Source organism: Miniopterus natalensis, chromosome 1 (genome assembly GCF_054644295.1).
Source record: "Miniopterus natalensis isolate mMinNat1 chromosome 1, mMinNat1.hap1, whole genome shotgun sequence".
Taxonomy (NCBI): Eukaryota; Metazoa; Chordata; class Mammalia; order Chiroptera; family Miniopteridae; genus Miniopterus; species Miniopterus natalensis.
In genome coordinates, this window is record NC_142081.1 from 39,505,405 (window position 1) to 39,518,866 (window position 13,462).

Sequence of the window (13,462 nt, forward strand, 5' to 3'; positions counted from 1 at the left end):
TTATTAGCAGGAAGTGTAAGTCAAACTGTCCTTCTGCAGTGTAAGCATCACAAGCATTTTTTATAAAAGAGTGCAAGCCCTGCCCCGGCCGGGCACTGCTTACCAGTTGAGCGTTAACCTGGGATCCAGGAGATCACGGTTCGATTCCCAGTCAGGGCACATGCCCGGGTTGCGGGCTCCATCCTTGGTAGGGGGCGGGCAGGAAGCAGCCGATCAATGGCTCTCTCTCATCATTGACATTTCCCTGGCTCTCTCCCTCTCTCTTCCTCTCACTGTGAAATCAATAAAAAATATATATATTTTTAAAAGTGCAAGTCCTTTGAATGATCTGGGACAAGTGACGCTCAACTTTCTACACAACATGCTAGAATTGGTGGAAAAGAGTGCAAATCCCACATAAATGTCTTTTCATTTAGTCTGAGACATGGGATGAGATACCCTCCCTCAATCTCATTTTCCTCTACATATAATGAAGACAATAGCAGTAACTACCCACAGGGGCTGTTGGAAAGATACAATAAAATAACGTATGTAAAGCTTCTAGTACAGTGCACACCTATCCCACGATGTGTTCAATAAAAGGTAATGTAAGGAGGTAGTGGAAAGCAGGTAAGTAGATAGCACAGTTTGTCATCAAACATCATCTATTTAGATTCTTTTTTAAAAATTTTGTTATATGTTTTTAATGATTTCAGAGAGAGGAAGGGAGAGGGAAAGAGAGATAGAAACATCAATGATGAGAGTCATTGATCGGCTGCCTCCTGCACCCCCCGGACTGGGGATTGAGCCCCCAACCCGGGCATGTGCCCTGACGGGGAATCGAACCGAGATCTGGATCCTAGGTCAATGCTCAATCACTGAGCCACATCCGGCCGGGCCATTTGGATTCTTTAAAATCAGTATAAAATGGGTGATATGTAAGGGGAGATAGTTATTATCATCTAACAATGCGACCCTGAATGGTTAGTAACATTCGCTTCTCAAACCGCCACAGACATTCAACATTAAACATTTGTCCCACAAAGATAGCTCTTCTGTTAAATGTTTGCTTCTTCCCAAAAGTTTCTGAGAAAATTGCACATCATTTAAAAAACACACACCAAAAACCCTTATTGACAAAGATTTCAGTTTCCTATTTGGAGTAGTAAAACTTCAGTAATTCACCTCGATTAATTTATGGTTAGGACACATTGCACACATAGGTATGGTTTTTTCAGACTCCCTTAGTTTACCAATAGCACAGTATCTCTGCTGCATGTGCTAAAAGATGATAGCCTGTGCTGCTTTTCGAATGTTCTGTAATTAAAACATTTCACTAATTTAATCTGGTCCTCTGGCTTCTTCCACTTAATTACTTGAAGCGACTGCCTTATTATACCATTTTTTGTCCTTTCGTTTTGAAGCTGTAGGTTTCTAGGTAGAGAACCTTGTTCCCCATCTCCTTCTGGTGAGACCCGAATCGGAACGGAAGGCCTGGATTTGGAAGCAGGCTTTCTGTGGTGGATGCAGAGAAGGAAAGTGCATTGTTTGAGAAACCAAACGTGTGGGTAAAACAAACAAAAAAAGGTACCGGAGAGTGAACTCATTTGACTACTGCCAGCAGCTTGAGGCTCAAGAGTGCTAATCAAAATTCACACACAAAACTGCCCCAATAGATCGCACCGTTTTGTACCGTTAAGAGGGGATCTCGCCATGCGGAAGATCCACTGCTGTGCTGAACAAAACAGAGACAGTTTTCTTTTAAAGTCCAGAGCAGATGAGAGCCATAAGGAGACAGAGGGTTTCATTTACTCTCAGGACACGATTGTGCCAGTGAACTAATGAGTCTCTTGGACCTTATGTTGCTCTGGCTTCAATCAAGGGGAGACTCTAATGGGCATGTAGGACTTCCTATCCGTCAAGTGTCTGGACAATGGGCCCCTCGTATGGATTAGAGCGATCTGGCAAGGAAAAGAGGTCATCGTTGTACCTAGCACAGGCAGCAAACCTGGCTAATTAATGCAGTTCCAACTATAGCAAGACAAAAGCTGACACACACAAATGTTAATTTTATTTGCAGAAACTCAGCCTGTGGCTGAGGCATAGTTGAAAAATTATGGAAATCCCATAGGTCAAAAAAATACCCCTCCTTTCCCCGACGCACTCCAGTATTTGTAAAGATAACAACATTCTTTAAAGCAATGACGTGGTTTTGCTGTTGCGACTTCTTCTTCCACCCTTTGTTAAAGCTGAATATTTTGCACAGTTACGAAGCAAATGCTGAGAGGTGGTGTCAGCACTGCATGATTTCAACAATTCGCCCTTTAAAAGACACTGTTGAATTAAGCTTGTAAAAATCCTGCTGTATTCAATGGAGAACCAGAGAATACAAATGTTTGTTCAAGCTAGAGGGCTCGAGTTACACTGTATCTTAAACTAAGAGCAGATACTGCCACCTAGATAAATTCGCATGCTTTGGTGAACTAAATGTTGGCTTACCTTACTTTTTGAAAAATAGCAATAACAAGCAATAGTGGCGTTGGCACAATAAAAATACAATGAATGAGAAAAGGTTACTTTAAAAATTCATACAAGATGTAATTTTCTTTCAAAGACGACATTTTTGTTTTGCCAAATATCAACGATTAAGCCTTTCATTTTTTAAACGCAGAAGACAAATTACTATTAGAAATAAGAGGAGGAAAACTTTATAAAACATTAAAAACAAAATCTCCATTATCCTGAAGTTTAGAAAGAAGTAGTTGCAGAAATGATGTAAGACTTGTACGTTTCTTGTTAGATATTTTCCCCTGAGTTTGGAAAGAGGACAAGATTGTTCAACACTCTCAAGTGAAACCACAAATAGGTTTTGGTTTAATAAGTAAAATAAGATCACTTAAAAGAGCATTACATTATAATCTGGGCTGATGCACTTCCTAGCAAACAAAGCAAGATAACTTCCTCCCCCACTCTTTCATTCCTAACATTAAAAGAAATGTTGCCTTTTCTTGGCTCTAGATTGGAATCCAGAATCAGTAGTGTATTCCAGGATCATTCACTTATCAGGTTTACAGACGTAGTCTTTTATCATCTTTAGACTGTAGCTCTTCTTCAAATTGCATTTTGTTTTCCTCTGTTACTCCTAGAATAACTTCAGTATCACCAATGAAGGTCTGTACATGAACAAGAAAAATAATATTCATTACTTAAAAACCTCTTGCAATGCCCCCTGTCCCCTCCCTTCCAATCATTTGTTCCGTTTTGGGATTAAGTATGGTTTAGACCACCTCTACTCAAAGTGTGCTCCGCCAACCAGCACCCATCTACAAATTGCTGGTTATCAGTCTTGATGAAATCAGTACCAAAACTGTTAAGTAAGAACTTGGAAACATTTATAGAAATTTTAATGTCTATTAAATGTAATAATGAAAAAAGTGGGCCTCTATTTTGTACATCTTTAATTTTTCATTTCTTTTTTCTAATAATTCATTTTTGTGGTGTTTTACAAAAGTATTGGTCCACAATAGGTCAGAAAAAACCCTCACAAAAAATAGGTCCTTCACTACAGATAATCTGAGAGTAACTGCTCTAGTCACCCTAAAATGATGTCTAGTGGGATGATGGGAATATTTATTTCTATTGGTTTCTCGGAGAAAACTGGCACCTTTCCCTTTTATTTTTAGTTATTTTTTTATTGAAGTAGAATTCACATGCCATAAAATCCACCCTTATGAAGTGTACAATTCAGTGGTTCTTAGTATATTCACGAGCAACTGTCACTACTATGTAATTCCAGAATATTTTCACCACCCCAAATAAAAATTCCAGATGCATTAGCAACCATTCTGCATTTCCCCTCCCCTAGCTCCTGGCAACCACTAATCTACTTTCTGTCTCTATGGAATAGTCAAAATAATTTTGAAAAAAACTCCACAAAGTTAGTGGACTCACACTTCTCAATTTTAAAACTTACTACAAAGCTATAGTGATCAATTAACACAGTGCAGCGCTGGAATATGAATAGACCTATAGTTCATGGGGATAGAACCAAGAGTCCAAAATAAACCCATACATTTATAGTCAACAGATTTTCAACACGGGTACCAGAAATAATTCAATGGGGAAAGAATAGTCTTTTTAACAAACGGTGCTTTTTCTGAGTCACCTTCCATTTTTATTTAGCCTTTACTTTGCTAGTATCCTTGTTGCTAAACTGAAAATATTGCCCAGCCGGGCGTGGCTCAGGGGTTAAGCGTCGACCTAGGATCCAGGCAATCAGGGTTCGATTCCCGGTCAGGGCACATGCCCGGGTTGCGGGCTGCGGCCGATCAATGACTCTCTCATCATTGATGTTTCTGTCTCTCTCTCTCCTTCTCCTTTCCTCTCTCTGAAATCAATAAAGATATATTTAATGTAAATAAATGAATAAACTGAAAATATTTATTAGAATGTCATGAGGACAAGAAACAGAAAATACTACCCAAAATGAATCTATTTCACTTTTCAAGTTTTTGTTATTATTCTTATTTTGTTGAAATGTAATGTTTTTACCTTTAGACCTTCTAGCAAGAGTAAAAATATCAAGATGATAATGATTCACACGAGAAGGCTAGAAACCATGAGCTATTTAACCTCTAATTTAGAACATCTGACTTGATAATTTTGAAAGCCAAAGGGCAGGTAAATGGTCTTCATTATGTCATTGGTAGTTGGCTCTGCCAACCTCAAGTCCAAGGTCAGAGTCTACTAAATCTGTGTGGTTTTGGGAATAAACCGTCTGTCATAGTATGCCCAGGCTGCTATAACAACATACCTTAGACTGGGTGGCTTAAACAGCAGAAGTTTATCTCTCACAGTTCTGGAGGCTGAAAAGTCCAAGGTCAAGGTGCCAGCCATTTCAGTTCCTGGCTTGCAGACAACCATGTTTTTGATGTAGCCTCACATGATGAGGAGAGAGAGTAAGCTCTCTGGTCTCTCTTAAAAGGGCACTAATCCCATCATTCTCAAATTACCTTCATGACCTCATTTAAACATAATTCCCAATCATCTCCATAATACTGTCACATTGGGGGTCAATGCTTCAACAGGTGGACTTTGAGAGGAAAAATTAAGTACATAGCACCATCTGATTCTGATTATTAGCTATATATATATAATTTATTGTTGAAAGTATTACAGGTGTCCCAATTTCCCCCCACAATTGACCCCCTCCAATTCCCTCCCACCCCCTCCTCAGGCCTTCACCCCGTTATTGACTGTGTCCATGGGTTATGCATATATGCATGTAACTTCTTTGGTTAATCTCTTCCCACTCTCCACCCCCCTTCCCTCTTTCTCTTGAAATATGATCATCTGTTGCATGCATCAATGTCTTTGGACCTATTTAGTTTGTCACATTCTTTGTTCATTAGCTTCTTCTTAAAGAAGACCCTTCACCATTTCCTGTAGTGCTGGCCTGGTGGTGATGAACTCCTTTAGCTTTTGCTTGTCTGAGAAGCTCTTTATCTGATCTTCACTTCTAAATGATAGCTTTGCTGGGTAGAGTAATCTTGGTTGTAGCTCCATGTTTTTCATCACTTTGAATATTTCTTGCCACTCCCTTCTGATCTGTAAAGTTTCTGTTGAGAAATCAGCTGACAGTAGTATGGGTGCTCCCTTGTAGGTAACTAATTGCTTTACTCTTGCTGCTTTTAAGATCCTCTCTTTGTCTTTAACCTTTGGATTTTAATTATGATGTGTCTTGCTGTGGGCCTCTTTGGGTTCCTCTTGTTTGGGACCCTCTGTGCTTCCTGGACTTGTAAGTCTATTTCTTTCCCCAGGCAGGGGAAGTTTTCTGTAATTATTTTTTCAAATAGGTTTTTAATTTCTTGCTCTCTTTCCTCTCCTTCTGGTACCCCAATGATACAAATGTTGGGCCACTTGAAGTTGTCCCAGAGACTCCTTATACTATCTTCATATTTCTGGATTTTTTTTGCTCTTCTGGCTGGGTGTTTTTTGTTTCTTCATGTTTCAAATTGCTGATTTGATTCTCAGCATCCTCTACTCTACTGTTGATTCCCTGTAAATTGTTCTTTATTTCAGTTCATGTAGTCTTCATTTCTGATAGGTCTTAGTTGTTTCTGATGGTCTCAGTTGTTTTCGTAATACTCTTACTAATATCCTTGAGCATCCTTATAACCATTATTCTGAACTCTGTATCTGTTAGCTTGCTTGGGTCTATTTCATTTAGTTCCTTTTCTAGAGATTTCTTCTGTTCTTTCCTTTGTGACATGTTTCTTTGCCTCCACATTTTGGCTGCTTCCTGGTGTTTGTTTCTGTGTATTAGGTAGAGCTGCTATGTCTCCTGGAATTTGTAGAGTGGCTTTGTGTAGTAGGTGTCCTGTCGGGTCCGATGGCTCAGCCTCTCCAGTCACCTGAGGTGGGCCTTCTAGGTGCTCCCCTGTGTGGGCTGTGTGCTCTGTCCTGTTGTAGTTGAGTCTTGGTTGTTGTTGGCATCCCTGGGAGGAATTGACCCCCAGGCCAATCAGCTGTGAGGACCAGCTGCAACTACAGCCAAAGAGCTGCTGTGCTGGAAACACCCCTATGGAGCAGGATTTACTTCAGTGGAGCTTTGGTGTTCACCAAGTTTGCCCCTTGAGTGTGTCACTTGTGAATGTGGTAGGGTTGTAATCCAGTGTGGTTGAGTCTGACCACCAGGTGCACTGTCTCTGGGGCCTCCTGGGAGGTGCAAAGTCAGCCTCTGCCTGAGCCTTGCCCAGGGCCACCCAGCATGAGCTACACAGCAAACCATAGTTGGCCGCTACTTGTGCTGGGCTTGGAGGTGTCCAGGAGAGGCCAAGCTATGAGCCAGTGCAGGCTGCTGCTAGTGCCAGGCCAGGGGCCACTTATCAAGACATATGGGGCATGTTGAGGCCAGCTGTTGCTTGTTTGAGAGATTTTAGGAAAATCTCAAGCATGGGGCTCGAGAGGCCACTTGCATAGCAAAGCCCCTGGAAATGGCCTGGATGAGCTGCAGGTGGGGGAGGGGCGGGGCCTCCGGGAATCACGGGGCGGGGCCAAAGGTGAGAGTCAGGTGCTGGCTATTCAAATATGGCCCCTGCCTGCCGGCTGTGTGGGGGGAGGACTCGGCTCTGCCAGCTCTTCTGCCTGGGAGGAAGCTGTCCTTCCACCTCTTGCCGCGATTTCAGGCAGGTTAGTTCCTCCCCGAGTGTCCCAGGTCCTTTCAGGCCGCTGCCTGGCGCTGGGCTCAGAGGGAGCGCATCCGAGTGAGTCCGTGCGCGGGCCCTTTAGGAGGAGCTGCTGGGGCTCCCGCAGCCTCCGCGACCCTCAGGGACAGCCCCTGCTGGTTTCACAGCCCGAGGTGTGGGGACATCTCTTCCCAGCCCTGGAGCCCTGGGTTGAGGGCCTGCTGTGGGGCTGGGACCCCTCACTCCTCCGGGAAACTTCCACTGCCGAGATTCCCTCCTGGGTTTAACCCAAGGCACCGGGTGTGTGTTGGCATCAGTCTCTGAGATTCAGCCCCGATCCGCCAGCATCTCCGCCCCTCCTACGGTCTCGGTGCCGCTTCAGCTCCCTGGTTGTAGGGTTTCTGCTCAGCCAGATCTCAGGAGGCTCTGAGTGACGGTGGTTCTGTATTTTAGTTGTAATTTTGATGTGGTTGCGGGAGGCGGCGGGTGCAGCTGTTACCTACGCTGCCATCTTGTTTCCTCCCCAACCCCTTTGCCGCTATATATATTTTTTATTAACTATATTTTGACAGACTAAACTGATCATGTGCAGACAGTCTCAGAATTTTGCGTGTAGCAGTAAAGACAAAATGATGCTAGCTTGCAGTAACTTAGAATATAAATGATGAGCATAGATCCTTTAGGGCCAGTGAAAGTTGATGCAACACTGGGCCAATTTTTAATTAAATCTTTTCAGTCATGTTGTGGGAAAAGTAATAGTCAATTTTGCAACTCATAAAATCCCATTGAAGAGTACAGCATTATTATCATCATCACCGTTACCAGAGGGACCAGGCTCTAGCTCAAGGGAAAAGCCATTCAAAAATCATACTCTTATCAAGTTTTGTTGGGCTTTCCATTTAAGAGAAAAATGACATGTGGGTTCCAATCGAGTCCTTTGAGTTATTTGACCCACTCAAACATGATGAAGGCTCAGGCTGGAAACCAGATGGAAACCTTGATAGTCAATACCTAGTGTTCTTTCTGTTCAGCTGGTATTTTAAAAGCTCTTCTACAGGTCTTGCTCCTGTTTCCTAGAGTTTAGTGACATCTAGTCAATTATACATGACTGGATTATCTGACCAACATCTTTTTTTTTTTTTTAAACATATTTCAGTTTTTTGAATCTTTTTTAAAAAAATATGTCTTCATTGATTTCAGAGAGAGGAAGGAAGAGGGAGAGAGAGAGATAGAAACATCAATGATGAGAGAGTCATTGATCCGCTGCCTCCTGCACGCCCCCGACTGGGGGTCGAGCCTGCAACCCGGACATGCGCCCTGGCCGGGAATCGAACCACTATCTCCTGGATCCTAGGTCGATGCTTAACCGCTCAGGCACTCTGGCCAGGCTGAACCAACATCTTTAAACGCCATTTGAAAGCTTCAAAATTCAGTGATAAAACGTCTACCCCACTTTGGAGAAACGGGGCTCACTATGTGCTGAGGTTTTCTTCTGCTTCTCCCTAAACACCTGTCCTTCCTGCCTCGGGACTTCCCTGCCCTAGAAGCCTGGGCTTGCCAGGAATCCCTAGCCAGACATTGAAATGGAGGTAGATTAAATTCAGGATTTTTGGCTGGGACAGTCTCTGTTTTGGCTCCACTGTGATGTTTTAATTTTACCTTCAACATCAGAAAGCCCTGTTGTAATGTAAGCCTGAGTTTGGAAATGGTAGCAAGTTAAAATAAATCTACTATATTTCAAAGAAAAAGTTTCAAGCTATTAAATTTAACTAACAGGTTCAGTGAGAACCTTACAATATTGACCCTGCACATTGTAAAAAATGTACTGCTTATAATAATAAAAAAGTGGTTTAGCACTTGTTTACAATACAGCATGAGGTATTTCAGCCCTTGTGTAGAAATCAACCAGGATCGTTAGTTAATTAACACCTCACCTTAAAATTGGTCTTGCCTTGCATATTAGGTGCTGATATTTCTTGATGGATGATGAAGAGATTGCGAGCAAAGGTCATGAGGACCCCCTGGAGATCCTCACCGATTGTTCTGTTAATGATATCCAAACAAATGAGTTTACCAACGATTCCCCTCACATGCTTAAAAACAATCACCCTCTCATTTGTGCCTGTCTGGTGATGGAATTTAATGAGTATTTTCAATCTCACAAGGTGGCAATCTTCGGGGAGATATGAAAGATGAGGCTCCATTTTAGCTTGTCAACAAAAAGGATTTGTGTAATAAATATTTTTTATTAATCAACTTAGCAGAATACAGGAATAGATTCAGTGATTCCTAGCAAAAGGCTACCACTGAGTGAGGACAGCAGTATTATTAGCTCATTTCAGAAATTGTTTAACTTAGTTTAATAGAATTGCTGCTAAGTGTAATTCATGCCTAACAATTTCCTTGTCTACGGAGACATTTGCACCTCAGTATTATTTTCTACCTCATGTGTACAGGTGACTCCTGCTTCTTATATATAATTCCCCCCCTTCCATGTTAGAGGAGAACATGCCCCTTTCGTGGACACCTGTCTTTATAAAGCTGAACACACACTTTAAGAAGATTCCCACATGACTGGCAAACCATCCTGTAGAATTATACTGTGGTGGGTGAACATTCCCAAACAACTAGATCATTTAAGCTTTAACTTGGAAACAAAGTTCAGGGTATTTTTTTTTTTTTTTTTCTAGGTATTTTTTTAGTTTTGTTTACCAAAGGAAAAGAATAGATTAAATGAATGGGTTACTTTTTAAAAAAATAGTTCTGCCCTGAGGGGGTGAACCTAAAGAGTTAGCTGCCCCTTAAAGCAGGTGAAAAAAAACTTTGGAGCTACCTCTTTCCTAGTTGTTGCCTGTAACATAAGTCACCTTAGCGTCTAAGACAGACACCTTTTGGAATGGCTGCCTTCCAACCTGATCATGCTTTCCCTTGGGTCAAGGTGGGATTAGAAAGCTTTCCAGGCCCCAAGACAGGAGACCAGGGCTCTTTCTCCTGCCACTAACTGTGTGACCTTGGGGAAAGTTACTTCACCTCTCTGGATCTTCATTTCTTTGTCTCTGAAATGAAGGAATTGGACTAGATCAGTGCTCCCAAACTTTTTGAGTTACATTTCCCAAATCCAAGGACTGCCCACCCCCACCCTTATCGCTACTGAGCATTAGTATCTCTTCTTTTAAGAGAATAAAGAGCACCCAAGGCAATTTCAGAGTTGATCATTTTAAAAAAGGTATTTGTGTTCTATTGCCACAGGGCTTTTATGTATTAGACCCCGGGAGCTTCTAAAACAGCAGACTCCCGGGCTCTACCCCAGATCAACAAAATCAGGATCTTTGGGTTTGGAATCCAGGAATATGTAGTTTCACCAAGCCCCCCCCCCCGCCCCCCAGGTGATTCTTATATATGCTAAAGGTTGAGACCCATAATTTAAAAAATTATAGCTGTGTGTACATGTGTGTGCATGCCTGTGTGTGATGTAGGGCTCCGCACATGGATCCACGCCCCTCTTGTCATCCTGCTTCAGCCTGCTGGGGTTCCTGGTTCTCAGGTTGGAAACCAAGAGGCTGGGTGGACTTTAAGTCCCCTTCCCTATTAAGTAATTCATTTCTAGAATTTCCTTCACTTTCCCATCTCTGAAATTTCTCCTCAAATTCCACTATTCCAAGAAATATCCCATTATAAATGGAGTTGGTATGGCATTATCCTGGCAAAGCTAAACCACAGAGCTCTGGCCTGTAAGGTCATCCCCCCTTGGAGCCTTCACCTTTTCTAAAGAGGTGGCCAACTAACCTTCTTTACCCAATGTGACGTGATTGCAATAAAGCCAAACAGAGCCCAGCCATCTCAGGAAAAGTCTCTCCTTAAAGCTCTAGAGAAAATTTAAGCCACACGAAGGGAGGAAAAAAAGCTTGTATCTGTTCATCTTTTCTTTTTCAATCCGAGTTCTAGAAAATGAGGACGGTCTCCTGGCCATTGTCTGTTAAATTATGTTTTCAACCTCCCTGCCCGTGGCTTAGTGCAGTCCTGATACACCAGCCATAATTCCTCCCTTTCATCTTACGCCCAAGAAAGCACAACCAGATGCAAGTGAGAATCTCAGTGATAATCTTCAATCCTATCAAATACTCAGTAAAACTAAATCAGCAAACTTGCACAAGTAGCAAAGCAACTCACAATAGGCCGAAAATCTCCACATTCCATAAGAGGGTTCCAGGGTGGCCACACAATATAGTCATTGTGGGGTAGCGAACAGAACACTAGATTCAAGATCAGGAGACACAATCTACTGTGTGACCCCAGTGAGTCACATCCTCTCTCTAAGCCTCAGTTTCCCTTCTATATTATGAAGGTCAGTTGGTACGACAATCCTCCCTTGCTCTTCCACAGTCGTTCCCTGCAGTGAGGGGTTAGAGTAGGACGGATAGAAAACAGTAGACAAAGCTCTAGGAGTCTTTCAGGAGGACCACATCAACAGTGTCCCCTGCGTAGGATGTGTGAGTAGCAATAACCATCTAGAAGGTGCACCAACAGGACTATTTCTACCAAAGCTACTCTGCCTGCAGGACAAGGCCTCCTTGCCTGAAATCTCAGGGGCACGTGGAGGCACAGCTGGGTGGGTTCCTCCGGGTCCAATTATTCATTCTGTAGGTTTCATCATCAAGTCAACCTGCTGCTTGGTCAGTTTGATAATTGGGGGTTTCCTTTTTCGCAAAACAGTCTCTTCCAACCCCTAAATTCTGTGGTTTTCTTCTCGCTTGGTTCCTTTAGTACCCACCTAGATAGAGCTTCTTAGGGAGCTTCAGGAACTCTGCCTCGGTCCTGTTAACACTATCCTTGTGTCGTCCCATGAAGGATGTTCCTGTCCTGTTCCTGAGTGTCAGCTTCTGCTGATGGGCTCCCTTTATGCCATCCCTTTGCCAACCTGGGTCTCTAAAAGCGGCCTCCTCTTTGAGCCATACGGTCTTGCTCTCTCCACCTCGCCCTCAGGCTGGCCTTTTACCCTTTGTAGTTGGAACATTCCTGGCTGATGCTGCTTCTTGGGATGACCTCCAGGCACCTGAACCCTGTTTTTCGCTTGCCTGGCTGTTTCCCCCCCCAGCAAACGGCACTCGCCACCCTTCTCCCAGCCATGCATGAGGGTTTGTCTAGTTCCAGTCCCAGCCCGGCTTGTCCTTTTCAGTCTACCTTTCGTGCCAGCCACTGCCTGGTGAGGCGGAGTTCATGTCTCTGTGTTCTGACTTCTAGTTCCTGTACTTAACCAACCCACTGTCCAAATTCCTGAGCTTAGAAATGTTCTTAGACCTTGAATCTTTCCTGCTTAATTAGAATCATAACTATACAAATTTCTTATTCCCCAGCTTGCCAACTTCAAATCCAGCTAAATGCTGGGTTCTCCCAGTCCCCGTAGCTGCCTGGTGGCCTATGTCCTCCTATAGCCCTGGACATCAAAGTGACACGTTTGGAGGGAGTGGAACAGGAAGAATTTCATCTCTGGCGTTCTGGTACTGGTAAGCTGCTGCTCCCCTTTCCTGGCTTATCAGGACTTGACGTGCTAAGCCATTGACGTTGCCTGTTACAACTGATTATACTTTGGTAAAACAAAGGACTGTATTTGGATCGGGAATTGAGACCTGTCCTGTGTGCATCTTTGCCTGTTTTCATGTGCACCACTGGGGACCAGTGTCTAGGAGAGAGCATCTGAGGAGAAACTGAGGCTGTTCAGGGACATTGATACTTAATAGAGGAATGGGCTCTTACTTGGTCAGATTTTTATGAGACCAGATCTGTGTGTGTGTGTGTGTGTGTGTGTGTGTGTGTGTGTGTGTGTGTGTTTCAACATGAGGTCACACTGCTGTAGATGTTATAAGGAGAGACATATAGGGTAGAAATGGTTTCCCAATAAATTAGGATGACTTAAAGGCACCAAATAACCGCATTCTAAGATACGACATAAGACAAAATTCAAGATGGTGGCTCTAAAGTCCTGAGTCCTAGATGAAGAGATACCTTTGCTAACCCTCCAATATTCCCTGAAAAGGAATTTGCAGGAAATAGAGAAGCTTCCTGAGCCTGCCAGCAGGATTCTTCTCGGCACACGTGGATCTCGAGAAGACTGCACCACGGCCAAAACTGGGCCTGAGGAGTGACCACAGACTCTGCCTTTTGGGGTGCATCTTGCCAAAGGCACGAAAACACTTTTCTAAGTATGCCAGCAAGCCCTTCCACATTACATCTGAGCCGGTCATCACCGGTCAGATTTGTTGTGTGTGTGCGTTTGAGTGTAGTATTTTGTTGAAACT

General features: G+C 43.1%; 1 protein-coding gene across 1 annotated transcript in view; it reads right to left on the reverse strand.

Moving 5' to 3' along the window:
- Positions 1–9,125: 9,125 nt before the first annotated feature.
- IQCH (IQ motif containing H) overlaps positions 9,126–13,462 on the reverse strand; it is a 113,065-nt gene continuing 108,728 nt past the window's right edge. The window contains 1 exon segment of the mRNA XM_087814423.1: positions 9,126–9,209. Within this exon segment, the coding sequence (XP_087670549.1) occupies positions 9,126–9,209 (84 nt within the window).